Source organism: Oncorhynchus masou, chromosome 30, assembly GCF_036934945.1.
Source record: "Oncorhynchus masou masou isolate Uvic2021 chromosome 30, UVic_Omas_1.1, whole genome shotgun sequence".
Classification (NCBI taxonomy): Eukaryota; Metazoa; Chordata; class Actinopteri; order Salmoniformes; family Salmonidae; genus Oncorhynchus; species Oncorhynchus masou.
In genome coordinates, this window is record NC_088241.1 from 13,641,391 (window position 1) to 13,657,884 (window position 16,494).

Here is a 16,494-nt window from a genome sequence, read left to right on the forward strand (position 1 = left end):
CTAACAGCTCTTAAAGTCAATGGCCAAATCGTTTCCAAGTTTCCTAGAGAATTTCCGTTTTTCAGGTTTATGAGGTAAGGAAAGGATCACAGAATTAGTGCCAGTCGAAGAAAGAACTAGGCCTTTTAGTCCTTGACTTTTCCCTGTGGTTGTCATCTCATAGGCCTAACAAGCAGTGATGTAATGTAACACAATAATACTATGGTGGATTTGTCTCAAACCACTTTTAAAAAACAGAACCGTAGCCCCTGCCCTAGAACTGATAAAGTGTACAACATATTAAAATGAAATGCACAGTAAATACAACACACAGCACGACACTTAAGAATCCAAAATAAAAACACAAGATCTGTCCGTCAATTAAATGTGTTTTTAATGGACAAATAAATATAACTTCAGTGTCTTTTTATGCTGCAGCAGCAGATGGTTAAATGTGACAGAGTCCTCAGAGGACGTCCCCCGTCTGGGGAACAGCTTGCCAATAACTGCATCTGGCAGAGCAGACCAGTCTTACATTGGCTTAATTCAAAAAACAGGACCACCACTTTTTACTTTATTGGAATCAACACAGATATAAGATCAAATGTACAAGTCCTAAAACTCCACCTATAAATAAAGGTCAACTCAACACTGTCCTCTTGTAATAATTCAGGATAATGACGGTTTTCTACACACACTAAACAATAACGTACGAGTAACTTGGTGATATGACTTCTGCTCTTCGATCATCAGTTAGATTACAGGCAGGTGCTTTAAATCTTTGGAATCCTTCCGTGCATAGCAACGCTCCATACATTCTCTCAGTGCACCCTATCAGAAAGGAAGTTGTTTGTAAAGGAAATCCAACAACGAACAGTGATCATGGGCAGAACAAATAAATATTTTGAGTCGAGGATACAATCCCTACTTGCCTGTTTTCAGATCTGTGTGTGCTTTAGCCAAATTCTCTGACTGTAATCGTCATGCCATACATGACAACGCACATACAGATCTGGGACCAGCCTAAATCATGGGCAATATATATATATATATATATATATATATATTATTATTATTTTTTTGTGGGGGGGGGGTCTCAGTGCCTGATTTGATTTGTGTAGGTCTCTCACAAGTACTTGCTTCATAGACCATGGAAAAACGTTTCTGGTGGGTGGCCTTTGGACTAGGACTGACAGTAGAGAACATGTACAGTTTAGTACAAGCAAGAAAATATATATCTGCTATTACACACACTACTAGCGTGCTCACATTTTAACTCTTTCCTGCTCGATGTTTCAACTGTAGATCAGTGAAAATAAATAACTCCAAATAAACAGTATAATGTTAAACAGTATCACAGTAACAGGTAAGTAAGTCAATGTGTGTAGGTTAAATGTTTTGGAAAGAATCAGTGGTATTGGGGCCTGGGTCAAAGTATATATATATTTATAAACTTTATTAAAATACTGCTAACATCACACACCCAGTGTGACAGTTATCAAATGCCAACTATAAAATGCATAGTGTATTGGAAAGAAAACAAATATTATTTGTTGACCCAGGTCTGGTTGGAATGTCAGGTTGCTGTAGTAACAAGGGGTCCAGTTGGTCAGCAGAACAGCGGCCCAGGTTCTTCATGCTATGTAGGGTGCCCCATAGGGGGGAGGAGCGTTCTTGGATGGAATAGCCATGGTGTCATCATATGGGGGTAACAGTACCTGGGAATACAGAATAAAGGGTGATCAAGACCAGACTCCTCTAACGTGTGTCTGACAACAGAACACAAAGTGTTCAAAACTGTTTGACATGGTTATAATATATTTAGTGACTGGCAAAGACTACAAGCAGTAATATTGGTAGTGGGTCAAACAGCAATTGGTCAAATATACTCTTTTGAGGATAAAGTGAAAATAGTGTGAGCTCTCAGAAGTGACACAATTGTCATATATAGAGAGGATAACAGGATTTCAAAACAGATCTGTAATGATTATATAATAGTCTGGATGGGAGAACAGAGAGAAATGAGAGAAGACAAAGAGAGAGAAAGGGAGACCGTGAATGAATATGGTACAAGTTTATTGAGAGGCCAAATCTATAGAGAGGGTCATGAATGAATGTGGTACAAGTTTATTGAGTGGCCAAATCTATAGAGGGGGTCGTGAATGAATATGGTACAAGTTTATTGAGAGGCCAAATCTATAGAGAGGGTCGTGAATGAATATGGTACAAGTTTATTGAGAGGCCAAATCTATAGAGAGGGTCGTGAATGAATATGGTACAAGTTTATTGAGAGGCCAAATCTATAGAGAGGGTCGTGAATGAATATGGTACAAGTTTATTGAGAGGCCAAATCTATAGAGAGGGTCGTGAATGAATATGGTACAAGTTTATTGAGAGGCCAAATCTATAGAGAGGGTCGTGAATGAATATGGTACAAGTTTATTGAGAGGCCAAATCTATAGAGAGGGTCGTGAATGAATATGGTACAAGTTTATTGAGAGGCCAAATCTATAGAGAGGGTCGTGAATGAATGTGGTACAAGTTTATTGAGAGGCCAAATCTATAGAGAGGGTCGTGAATGAATATGGTACAAGTTTATTGAGAGGCCAAATCTATAGAGAGGGTCATGAATGAATATGGTACAAGTTTATTGAGAGGCCAAATCTATAGAGAGGGTCATGAATGAATATGGTACAAGTTTATTGAGGCCAAATCTATAGAGAGGGTCATGAATGAATGTGGTACAAGTTTATTGAGAGGCCAAATCTATAGAGAGGGTCATGAATGAATATGGTACAAGTTTATTGAGAGGCCAAATCTATAGAGAGGGTCATGAATGAATGTGGTACAAGTTTATTGAGAGGCCAAATCTATAGAGAGGGTAATGAATGAATGTGGTACAAGTTTATTGAGAGGCCAAATCTATAGAGAGGGTCATGAATGAATGTGGTACAAGTTTATTGAGGCCAAATATATAGAGAGGGTCATGAATGAATATGGTACAAGTTTATTGAGAGGCCAAATCTATAGAGAGGGTCATGAATGAATGTGGTACAAGTTTATTGAGAGGCCAAATCTATAGAGAGGGTCATGAATGAATGTGGTACAAGTTTATTGAGAGGCCAAATCTATAGAGAGGGTCATGAATGAATATGGTACAAGTTTATCGAGGCCAAATCTATAGAGAGGGTCATGAATGAATATGGTACAAGTTTATTGAGAGGCCAAATCATGAATGAATGGTACAAGTTTATTGAGAGGCCAAATCTATAGAGGGGGTCGTGAATGAATATGGTACAAGTTTATTGAGAGGCCAAATCTATAGAGAGGGTCGTGAATGAATATGGTACAAGTTTATTGAGAGGCCAAATCTATAGAGAGGGTCGTGAATGAATATGGTACAAGTTTATTGAGAGGCCAAATCTATAGAGAGGGTCGTGAATGAATATGGTACAAGTTTATTGAGAGGCCAAATCTATAGAGAGGGTCATGAATGAATATGGTACAAGTTTATTGAGAGGCCAAATCTATAGAGAGGGTCGTGAATGAATGTGGTACAAGTTTATTGAGAGGCCAAATCTATAGAGAGGGTCGTGAATGAATATGGTACAAGTTTATTGAGAGGCCAAATCTATAGAGAGGGTCATGAATGAATGTGGTACAAGTTTATTGAGAGGCCAAATCTATAGAGAGGGTCATGAATGAATGTGGTACAAGTTTATTGAGAGGCCAAATCTATAGAGAGGGTCATGAATGAATGTGGTACAAGTTTATTGAGAGGCCAAATCTATAGAGAGGGTCATGAATGAATATGGTACAAGTTTATTGAGGCCAAATCTATAGAGAGGGTCATGAATGAATGTGGTACAAGTTTATTGAGAGGCCAAATCTATAGAGAGGGTCATGAATGAATATGGTACAAGTTTATTGAGAGGCCAAATCTATAGAGAGGGTCATGAATGAATGTGGTACAAGTTTATTGAGAGGCCAAATCTATAGAGGGGGTCATGAATGAATGTGGTACAAGTTTATTGAGAGGCCAAATCTATAGAGAGGGTCATGAATGAATGTGGTACAAGTTTATTGAGGCCAAATATATAGAGAGGGTCATGAATGAATATGGTACAAGTTTATTGAGAGGCCAAATCTATAGAGAGGGTCATGAATGAATGTGGTACAAGTTTATTGAGAGGCCAAATCTATAGAGAGGGTCATGAATGAATGTGGTACAAGTTTATTGAGAGGCCAAATCTATAGAGAGGGTCATGAATGAATATGGTACAAGTTTATCGAGGCCAAATCTATAGAGAGGGTCATGAATGAATATGGTACAAGTTTATTGAGAGGCCAAATCTATAGAGAGGGTCATGAATGAATGTGGTACAAGTTTATTGAGAGGCCAAATCTATAGAGGGTCATGAATGAATGTGGTACAAGTTTATTGAGGCCAAATATATAGAGAGGGTCATGAATGAATATGGTACAAGTTTATTGAGAGGCCAAATCTATAGAGAGGGTCATGAATGAATGTGGTACAAGTTTATTGAGAGGCCAAATCTATAGAGAGGGTCATGAATGAATGTGGTACAAGTTTATTGAGAGGCCAAATCTATAGAGAGGGTCATGAATGAATATGGTACAAGTTTATTGAGGCCAAATCTATAGAGAGGGTCATGAATGAATATGGTACAAGTTTATTGAGAGGCCAAATCTATAGAGAGGGTCATGAATGAATATGGTACAAGTTTATTGAGGCCAAATCTATAGAGAGGGTCATGAATGAATATGGTACAAGTTTATTGAGAGGCCAAATCTATAGAGAGGGTCATGAATGAATGTGGTACAAGTTTATTGAGAGGCCAAATCTATAGAGGGGGTCGTGAATGAATATGGTACAAGTTTATTGAGAGGCCAAATCTATAGAGAGGGTCGTGAATGAATATGGTACAAGTTTATTGAGAGGCCAAATCTATAGAGAGGGTCAAGTTTATTGAGAGGTGAATGAATGTGGTACAAGTTTATTGAGAGGCCAAATCTATAGAGAGGGTCATGAATGAATATGGTACAAGTTTATTGAGAGGCCAAATCTATAAGGGTCATGAATGAATATGGTACAAGTTTATTGAGAGGCCAAATCTATAGAGAATTGAGAGGTCTATGAATGAATATGGTACAAGTTTATTGAGAGGCCAAATCTATAGAGAGGGTCGTGAATGAATATGGTACAAGTTTATTGAGAGGCCAAATCTATAGAGAGGGTCGTGAATGAATATGGTACAAGTTTATTGAGAGGCCAAATCTATAGAGAGGGTCATGAATGAATATGGTACAAGTTTATTGAGAGGCCAAATCTATAGAGAGGGTCATGAATGAATATGGTACAAGTTTATTGAGAGGCCAAATCTATAGAGAGGGTCATGAATGAATATGGTACAAGTTTATTGAGAGGCCAAGGGTCATGAATGAATGTGGTACAAGTTTATTGAGAGGCCAAATAGAGAGGGTCATGAATGAATGTGGTACAAGTTTATTGAGAGGCCAAATCTATAGAGAGGGTCATGAATGAATATGGTACAAGTTTATTGAGAGGCCAAATCATGAATGAATGTGGTAGTTTAGAGAGGCCAAATCTATGAATGAATGAATATGGTACAAGTTTATTGAGAGGCCAAATCTATAGAGAGGGGGTCATGAATGAATGTGGTACAAGTTTATTGAGAGGCCAAATCTATAGAGAGGGTCATGAATGAATGTGGTACAAGTTTATTGAGAGGCCAAATCTATAGAGAGGGTCATGAATGAAGAGTTTATTGAGAGGCCAAATCTATAGAGAGGGTCATGAATGAATGTGGTACAAGTTTATTGAGAGGCCAAATCTATAGAGAGGGTCATGAATGTTTATTGAGAGGCCAAATCTATAGAGAGGGTCATGTACAAGTTTATTGAGAGGCCAAATCTATAGAGAGGGTCATGAATGAATATGGTACAAGTTTATTGAGAGGCCAAATCTATAGAGAGGGTCATGAATGAATATGGTACAAAGCCAAATCTTATGGTACAAGTTTATTGAGAGGCCAAATCTATAGAGAGGGTCATGAATGAATGTGGTACAAGTTTATTGAGAGGCCAAATCTATAGAGGGTCATGAATGAATGTGGTACAAGTTTATTGAGGCCAAATATATAGAGAGGGTCATGAATGAATATGGTACAAGTTTATTGAGAGGCCAAATCTATAGAGAGGGTCATGAATGAATGTGGTACAAGTTTATTGAGAGGCCAAATCTATAGAGAGGGTCATGAATGAATGTGGTACAAGTTTATTGAGAGGCCAAATCTATAGAGAGGGTCATGAATGAATATGGTACAAGTTTATTGAGGCCAAATCTATAGAGAGGGTCATGAATGAATATGGTACAAGTTTATTGAGAGGCCAAATCTATAGAGAGGGTCATGAATGAATATGGTACAAGTTTATTGAGGCCAAATCTATAGAGAGGGTCATGAATGAATATGGTACAAGTTTATTGAGAGGCCAAATCTATAGAGAGGGTCATGAATGAATGTGGTACAAGTTTATTGGAGTGGTACAAGTTTATTGAGGAATGAATATGGTACAAGTTTATTGAGAGGCCAAATCTATAGTACAAGTTTATTGAGAGGCCAAATCTATAGAGGGGGTGAATGAATATGGTACAAGTTTATTGAGAGGCCAAATCTATAGAGAGGGTCGTGAATGAATGTGGTACAAGTTTATTGAGAGGCCAAATCTATAGAGAGGGTCGTGAATGAATATGGTACAAGTTTATTGAGAGGCCAAATCTATAGAGAGGGTCATGAATATGGTACAAGTTTATTGAGAGGCCAAATCTATAGAGAGGGTCATGAATGAATGTGGTACAAGTTTATTGAGAGGCCAAATCTATAGAGAAGGTCATGAATGAATATGGTACAAGTTTATTGAGAGGCCAAATCTATAGAGAGGGTCATGAATGAATGTGGTACAAGTTTATTGAGAGGCCAAATCTATAGAGAGGGTCATGAATTGTTTTTTTATTTTACCTTTATTTAACCAGGCAAGTCAGGTTAGAACAAATTCTTATTTTCAATGACGGCCTGGGAACAGTGGGTTAACTGCCTGTTCAGGGGCAGAACGACAGATTTGTACCTTGTCAGCTCGGGGGTTTGAACTCTCAACCTTTCGGTTACGAGTCCAACGCTCTAACCACTAGGCTACCCTGCCGCCCCATAGACTTGAATGAAGTGGTGAATGAATGAATATGGTACAAGTTTATTGAGAGGCCAAATCTATAGAGAGGGTCATGAATGAATGTGGTACAAGTTAATTGGAGCGGGTCCAGACTGAAATCAGTGAAGTGAAACAGAGTGATATTCAGTTTGGATTCCAGGCTGTGACTGTGGTTCTCAGACAGCAAGTCACGTCCACTGTAGACCACATTCACATCCTATCTGACTGACACGAGTCAGGTTCAGTCAGCCAATTCCTCTGTGTCTTTGACGAGGCAAAGTAGAACTCCGTCTCAGATGTCCTCTCTTCAGACTACTACACTCTCTCTCTCTCTGGGGAACCAACCAAATACTATCATGGGAAATGGCTGGCCGTGTGTGTGTGTGTGTGTGTGTGTGTCTCAGATGTATGTAACCCATCCTGGTTTTCCTACTGACACAGAGACATACTGTAAGCAACATCTATGATTCAATGCATTTTCGATGGACAACACCGTCAGAGGATACTGTAAAATATGGTTAGAGAATGCCATTGTCATCCTCACACACAACAGTAAGGCACTGGTTAGGGGCATAATGGCATTACAGTCCAGACTGGAGTCCATGTCATGGTGGACCTTTCTGATTTAACACTACACATTGTGCTTGATGTCCTGAAGCTATACTTCACGGGGTGGTTTCCCGGACACAGATTAGGTCTAGTCCTGGACTAAAAAGCAATGTGTGTCTGGAAAACCGCCCCCTCGGTGGCTCCGCTCAGTCCAGACATACCGACTTTCAGAAATGTGGAAGACATCACATCTACAGTAGGCTATCCCCATTATTGTCTTACGTCAGATAGCGCGACTCCATCTGCTCTGTTCGAGGGCTTAGCGTCGTGTAGGAGTGACGCCACCTGTCGGAAGGCAACGCAGTGTCTCTGATTATAATAACCTGCCAGTAATACACAGACGGCTGCAGTCTACCTTCATACATGAAGTGTGCAGTCGGTCAATCCCCACGATAGATTTAAAAGGAATGGACTGGTGTAGGAAACTCCCTCTAAATCCCTCAATCAACAGCATTTAAGTTCAGGAGGGGAGTAAGGGAGTGCACACTTCAGGAGAGAAGTAGGGAATCAGAACACTCCCGTAGACTGGTGGTCTACCAGAATATTGTCTGACCACTTGAAGCCTTAATTGAAAAGCCTAGACCTACGGAAAGCATGGCAGGCAGTATGTTGTTTTTCTAGCACATTTGACTAATGATTTGAATGGTTAAAAAGAGAAGTCTCGTCCAGTCCCTTCATAGCTAAGGTGTTTCACACAGAGGACCTGAAAGGACTCAGCTTCTCTAGACCAAAACATCACGTCATTCCTCTCCATCAGGGGTAGGCAATTCTTTTTTCTTTAAATAGGCAAGTCAATTAAGAACAAATACTTATTTACAATGATGGCCTAACAAGAGGCAAAAGGCCTCCTGCGGGGATGGGGGCTGGGAGAAAAATAATAATAATGTAGGACAAAACACACATCATGACAAGAGACACTGCTACATAAATAGAGACCTAAGACAACAACACAACATGGCAGCAACATGACAACACAGCATGGTAGCAACACAACAACAACACAGTAGCAACACAACATGGTACAAAAACTAGATTTCGATTTTTGGTCGGAGGGGATGGTCTGGGGGCCGGTACATAAAAATAGTTTGTACGCTGTAAATTGACCACAACTAAGCCAAAGAGAGATTGTATCACACATGTCCATTTTAAACTGAAACATTAAAAACTTGCGGGCCATCTATAGCCGGCCCGTGCTCTCCATGTTCAAAACAAACCATGAGCATCATGAACCATTCGTAGTGGCTTGGAATTTAAGGTTTATATTCTGGGGACAAATAAAAATCTAATTTACATAAGCCTACTCCATCCCTTTTAGTTATCAAACTCTTGTCAATTACAACATTATATAGTGACACATTCTACTGGTAGAACAAAAAGTCCTGATAATGGTATTGTTCTGACTCATCGTTGAGGTGCAAACACTGTTCTGACAACTCCTCACTCTCCACTCCTACACCTGCATTGTGACATCACACAGTAATCCTCTTCCCCCAGGCTAGCTGGATGAGCAGTGCTGCAACGGTCTGATCGCTAAACTAGATCCTTGCCATGTTTTCAGGCTGTATTTCTCCCCTCCCCTGGTTCAACAGTGGATAACGTGTTGTAATATCTGCAGCGGAAGCAGAGGATAAGCAGCCAGGTGGCCAAGCTTGGGCTATATGATACCAGTAGGAGAAAGAGAGAGACAGACCGAGATCTTTTCAATGAGTAGGTGGCCAATGTACTGTAGCCATATTAATGAGTTTGCCAGTGTGGACTGGAGCCTCATCCACGTAAAGCCCCTTAATACAACTTTATACTTCCGTCCTATACTGACATGATGGCTTAACTGTTGGAATGTGCTCTCCCTCACCGTCTTGAGGGGAACCTAACCTATAATATGAACCTGTTCCATGACCTGGAATAAGTTCATCCTTTTACCATTGGATGTGACGTTTCTATGTTTTCTTTGTAAACACACAATAGCATCACACCGAGATAAATCTGTCATAAAAAAACATCTAAAGATTTCTCCAGAATGAAAAGCACAAAGCAGAGGGAGTTTATGAGGAAGGGAGGGTAATTATAGAGTAGATGAGATGTATCATATGAATACAAAGAGATATATTATGATAATACAGCACTGGTAAACATCTAGATTGTTTTCAACTCTGCAAGCAAAAGGTTAGAGTGAATAACAGAAACAGTATATTTTTTCAGCTGCTGTTTGGGTTGGAAATTACAACCTATTATTGTAGGAGTAAATGCAATGTCAATATTTGCATTCACAGAGGTGGTTTGTCTTGAGTATATATCAGTGTCTTTCAAACCCAACTAACTGAACCGAGGAAATATACTACATTGTATTACCCTGTAGTAACTAAAACAGACTGGTAGAAAATAAAAAAAAAACCCACCATGTCATAATGTAGGAATTGTCATTTATGTACTGTACAGCAATTGAAATAGATGCTTGTATCCTGGGACTTACCGTGGTGTCATTAGTAGTGACGTATATCAGGACTTCTGTGGTGCTTCTTGCACGCACATACCGGTAGCAGTTCCACACACACGCTATCAGGTACGCCTGCAAAGGGAAAACCATTATCAAAGACATAAAAGAAAAGAAATGTCAGCTGCTGATAAAGTTAAGGTACAGTATCTGTCAAAGGCTAAATATTAATCTTAAACCAAAGGGGTACTGTAAAATTAATTCAGAAAGCATTCAGATTCAATCTCCAGCCCAATGCAGAGAGGTTTCATTCATTCACAAAATTACAAGACTCAATGTCCAGTCCATTGCAGAAAGGTATAGTATAGTACAGCTCATTCAGGAGAGTGGCACAAAAACAAGCTCAGGTAGCTTTCTGTGGTTCTGTCCTGTCCAGCCAAACAACATCATCTGGTAAAGCAGTAGGCAACTATAAAACAGTCTAGGACTGAGCTCAGCTGTATGTATACACAGTGCATTCGGCAAGTATTCAAACCCCTTGATTTGTTCCACATTTTGTTACGTTACAGCCTTATTCTAAAATTGATTAAATTGCCCCCTCCCCATCAATCTACACACAGTACCCCATAATGACAGAGCCAAAACAGGTTTTTCTATATATAACATTTACAAATGGTTTCAGACCCATTACTGATTACTTTGTTGAAGCACCTTTGGCAGCGATTAAAGCCTTGAGTCTTCTTGGGTATGGCGCTACAAGCTTGGCACACCTACATTTTGGGGAGTTTCTCCCATTTTTCTCTGCAGATTCTCTCAAGCTCTCTCAAGTTGGATAAGCAGCGTCGCTGCTCAGCTATTTTCAGGTCGGGTTCAAGACCGGGTTCTGGCTGGGCAACTCAATGACATTCAGAGACTTTCCCAAAGCCATTCCCGCGTTGTCTTGACTGTGTGCTTAGAGTCATTGTCCTGTTGGAAGGTGAACCTTCGCCCCTGAGCGCTCTGGAGCAGGTTTTCATCAAGGACCTCTGTACTTGGTTCCTCGATCCTGACTAGTCTCTCAGTCCCTGCCACTGAAAAACATCCCCACAGCAAGATGCTGCCACCACCATGCCAGGTTTCCTCCAGACGTGACGCTTGGCATTCAGGCCATAGAATTCAATCTTGGTTTGATCAGACCTTTAGAATCTTGTTTCTCATGGTTTGAGTTCATTATGTGCCTTTTGGCAAACTCAAAGTGGGCTGTCATGTGCCTTTTACTGAGGAGTGGTTTCCATCTAGCCACTCTACCATAAAGGCCTGATTGGTGGAGTGCTGCAGAGATGGTTCTCCTTCTGGAAGGTTCTCCCATCTCCACAGAGAAACTCTGGAGCGCTGTCAAAGTGACCATTTGGTTCTTGGTCACCTCCCTGACCAAGGCCCTTCTCCCCCGATTGCTCAGTTTGGCCGGGCGACCAGCTCTAGGAAGAGTCATGGTGGTTCCAAACTTCTTCCAATTGAGAATGGTGGAGGCCACTGTGTTCTTGGGAACCTTCAATACTACAGAAATGTTTGGAACCCTTCCCCAGACCTGTGCCTCGACACAATCCTGTCTCGGAGCTCTACGGACAATTACTTCAACCTCATGGCTTGGTTTTTGCTCTGACATGCACTGTCAACTGTGGGACCTTTAATAGAGAGGTGTGTGATTTTCCAAATCATGTCCATTCAATTGAATTGACCACAGGTGGACTCCAATCAAATAGTAGAAACATCTCAAGGATGGTCAATAGAAACAGGATGCACCTCAGCTCCATTTAGAGTCTCATAGCGAAGTGAGTGTGCAAACATTCATAAAAACCTGTTTTCTCTTTGCAATTATGGGGTATTGTGTGTAGAAAATTATTTATTAAATCAATTTTAGAATAAAATATGGAAATAGTGAAGGGGTTGGAATACTTTCCGAATGCTCTATATATATCCCACTGCACATACCACTTAAATGAATTGACACCTCTGTCAATTTTACGGTCTCTTCAACAATGTGCAGTAAAAACTGTAGACCTCCATATGGTATATACTGTCTATAGACATTCTGTAAGAAATTCCAAAAGACATTCCTCAACATGCTAAACTCACATACAATCGTCAGTCGCCTGTGGATGATATGCTGGTAGAGGTAGCAACATCTATACAGAACACTTATCACTCACTGACAGCAGAGCTATGTATCAACCCCTACCTTTGGATTGGACCAGAAGTAATAGAAACATGTGGTCATCCTCATTATCATAGCATGTTTGCATTAAGATGCTCTCAGTAAGGTATCTCCACAGTTTTACATGGTGACACAGAGCCTTACTGAAGTCTATAAAAATAAAACACATCCTCTTTCTCTCAATCTGTTTCCCTCCATCTGGATGGTCTTTGTACGACACAGGAGCTCTGTAGCAGCAGCCCAATAGAGCTAGCAGGCCATTTAGAGGGGCTTTTACAATGCCATTAAAACAGAGTTGTATAGTGTGGTGGGACATTGGTAGTTGGCATCATCTGACAGTTTGTCAGAGCTAATGTGAAAGCTTTCTAACTTGGATGGGCCAAGAGCAACACTGACGAGGGCACTGCCTCAATGGCTCCCTTTATGGTGTTATGAAAACAGCCTTGTGAAATGGCTCCTGCCAGATGTATGAACCTCTGCAGAATCCTCTGTCCGTCCGGCAAAGGTTTCTGCCAAAAAATAACCTGAATAACTTCCCCAGATGAACACTATTTTCCTCTCACACAGCATAAGCACTGTTTTGTCACTCATACAGTAAGTAACAAAACGTATACAATGTGTTAGGAATCTGTAGTAGGGACATTTGCCTGTCAGTTCAGTAGCAGTTACCTTGAAGGTGAGAATGCATCCGATGAAGAGGAGCACGATGAAGACCAAGCACACGTTGCTCATGGCCATGATGTCCTCTTTGTAGGGGAAGTTCTCAGGCTGTGAGGGTGACACCAGATAGTCAGACGGACAAAATCAGCTGCAGTGAGATTGGGGGTAAAGAGTGTGGTGGCTACATCCAAAATGGCACCCAATTCCTTATATGGTGCACTATCTAGTGCATTATACAGGCAATAGAGTGTCATTTCAGGGACTTTATTAGAATAAGAGTTTGACTTTGGAGTCCTTCTTACCAGCTGTTGGAGGTAATCTTGTATGGTGTTGGGGTAGACCACAATACTAACAGCCACCAGGGTGTTTAGTGCACAGTCAAAGACTTGGTAGCAGAAGAATGGGATGATCCAAGCAGCATGTTGCTGAAACAGGGAAAACAGTTTTATGTTAGCCACGAGGGAATAGCATCTGAAGAGCTGCAGCTGCAGGAAAGACTAATATATCTATCTGAAAAAACTATGATTCAAACAAAACGTTCTGAACGACGCATTAAACGTAAATCAATGTGTTTCTGGTGGGAGGTTTGGTAAACTTACTCCAGTGGGACCCAGCCATTCAAGACCATGTCTGTAAATCTAGATTTGAAAGTTTAAAACCAAACTACATTTGGACAATAATGTTTAAACTATATTTGGACGATCCTCCTAGTGTCTTCATCTGTATTCATTCTTACGAGAGCAGACATAGTATACCAGTACAAGCAACATCAGAACGCTATTGATGTGACGCTTACTTACCTTATACGCACCGTATGTCGCCATCCCAGAAATTAGTATCATCAGCAACGAGATCGCTGAAGCAATACACATGTCTGGAATAGAAGGGAATCACTGTATACAAGGTCTGCATTCAAATAAATGAATAACTGTAGCAAATGATGAGAAAAATCACTTGGTGTTTGCCCTTGGGTGGTGATTGAATTAATCTCACAGTAATTTATAAGCTTATAATAAACTCAGCTCATTCCTAGTTTGACACTGATTATGTGAAAATGACCCAACTTGCTCTGAGTAGATGTAACCTGATCTTGATACTATGACATTGAGTGGATTTCACAGAAAACAAAAATACTATGTCACCGACTGTCAGCGTCACAGTAATCCTGTCCATCTGTGCACAGCCCAGAGAACACAGTAGTCCGCTCCAACAGAACAGAACAAAAGCCAGTCTGCTTTAGTTCTGTAACTAGCCTGAACTGAATCACTGCCTGCCTCATAGAAATGTGCAGTTCCACCTATCATGGCACATTGATTTGAACAGGGATGGCCGTTCTAGTAATTATATTTCTATGGCCTGCCTAATGCAGGGCCAGTTGGACCAATGGCAAAAGAGATCACAGGACCGCTTAATCTGACCGGAACTGGGTCAACTCAGTCAGTTTCAATCAGACACTACTGTACAGACAACCAATGGCAGACATGTTAATTTGGCCAGCATATGCTGCTACAGTTCTCTTCCAACCTGGGCAAAACCTAGCCGATTTAGCAAGTTTGTGAAAATACCCAACACAACTGAACATTAGACATGCGTGCCCACGGACAGAGATTAGATTGGCTTTATTGTGAAGTGAGAGAAATACTGACTATTGGCTGCTTTCAATGATATCAAGTGACTTATAAAACCAGTAGTTTTGGCATTGATACGTAACGCCATAGTAGTTTCCATCATTGTCATCACATACACAACAGACAGAGGAGTTGGCGAGAGCACAAACACACTGGCCCGTCAGGCTACTAAGGAGGCGTGGGCAGGCCTATGCAACGTCACACACATTTATCCCAGCATAAAGCTATAGGCTACTTACTGGCGTCATCCATGTCATCTAAGTCGTTAGCCAGCTCAGCGCTGGTCAGATGGTACTGGTCAGGATCACCCAGGGCCGTGACGAGGATGAGCAACACCACCGCATTGATCAGCTAAAGGACATTAAGACATAAGGACATTTAGACTGACAAACAAGATAGGAATAGGATACACATTAATAGATCAACGTTGGGGAAAGGTTCAACTTCAACATGAAGGAAGGCTCCACAAGCATTTGATGGCATTGATCAGCTAAACACAAAGACATCAGGACCAGTCTGACTGACAGGAGGATACAGATACAGAATCGCTCAGCCTTTATTATAAAGGGATAACTTGCTAACCCAAATTACTTCATTATAGGATTCATTACTTAGGAACTATTTGGCTGTGTTCCAGGTAAGGAAATAGTCATTTTATAATTTGAGTGAACCACCTCTAACTCAGCAGTGTAGGCTGACATTCAATTTAATGTCAACATGATGGAACGACTCCACAAGGATAGTAACGGTGCATTAACTTTTGAATTAATTCTACATAAGTGCACAATGGAAAAATAATTATTGCCATAGCCTAAAGGCGTCTACCTGACACAAGACCTGTAACCTGTCCTGTTTTTTACCCACTGGTGTTTGGTTACGTTAACCCCTTCTTGGACACCTTAGCGGAATAACTTGTTCGTCCATAATTAAAACAATCCATTAACTAAATGTTATCACTTGCAGCCAAGCACAATGAGACTACTTTCTGCTGGATAAAAATTAACATTGCACATGGAAAAACGTCCTACAAATAATAACACTGTTTTTGTGCCAATCTAAATAGTGTTGTGAATAATAGCGACTTGAATGCTCACCATATACCAAACCCCCAGGATAACGGTGCCCGTGCGGACATGACAGCACAGGCAGCATCTGGTGGAATGCCATCGGTCCCACGGGGAAATCATATTTTACAATCCAAGGATGAGGCACTTCACAGATATCTATATCTAACTGTTAATGATAAACAATCCAAATAGATCGAAGTGAATTTCTCTCCGGCAAGCGCGGTGTCGTCTGCAATTAGCGGTAACACCCTCACGCCGGCTCGAGTGCTCAACTCAGGCAAGTAGCAAACATCGGAGCATGTGACCTGAGCTGGATAGGATCAAGAGCCGGTGATGTAACTAGTTGTTTCGAGAATAATGTTCCCATCATCCCTCACCAAAGCCGGGAAATTTAAATAGTTATACTGTAGCTGCCTGCTATGTTTACTGGGATATGTTGAATGAGAATATTCACACGTCACAATAATGCCTTTCTTTATGATCTTTATGGTAGAAATTAACATGAAGGGCATATTTGAATCTATTGCATTTGGAACATTCTGACAAAAAGACAGAGTTAAAGGACAAGTATTAAACACAATTTAAATAATTCAACAGACATTACTGTCCACAATCAGGAGAAATGGAAGCAATTCACATTTCCACAGGAAGAAAGACAAGTGGAGAAAGGTTCAGGGT

General features: G+C 40.6%; 1 protein-coding gene across 4 annotated transcripts; it reads right to left on the reverse strand.

Annotated features, from left to right (window-relative positions):
- Window positions 1–356: 356 nt before the first annotated feature.
- Window positions 357–16,108, reverse strand: LOC135522094 (lysosomal-associated transmembrane protein 4B-like). 4 transcript variants are annotated; one of them, XM_064948045.1, is made up of 8 exons: window positions 15,844–16,108; window positions 14,989–15,100; window positions 13,922–13,995; window positions 13,424–13,546; window positions 13,131–13,229; window positions 10,307–10,402; window positions 8,059–8,121; window positions 357–1,697 (listed from the first exon to the last, which is right to left on the reverse strand). In XM_064948045.1, the coding sequence occupies exons 1-8, from the start codon at window positions 15,934–15,936 to the stop codon at window positions 1,614–1,616; spliced, it is 744 nt and encodes a 247-aa protein (XP_064804117.1). In that variant the 5' UTR covers window positions 15,937–16,108; the 3' UTR covers window positions 357–1,613. The 4 variants fall into 4 exon arrangements, with proteins under 4 accessions (XP_064804117.1, XP_064804118.1, XP_064804119.1 ...); XM_064948046.1 differs by lacking the exon at window positions 8,059–8,121 and adding an exon at window positions 13,721–13,759; XM_064948047.1 differs by lacking the exon at window positions 8,059–8,121.
- Between the last annotated feature and the right edge of the window lie 386 nt (window positions 16,109–16,494).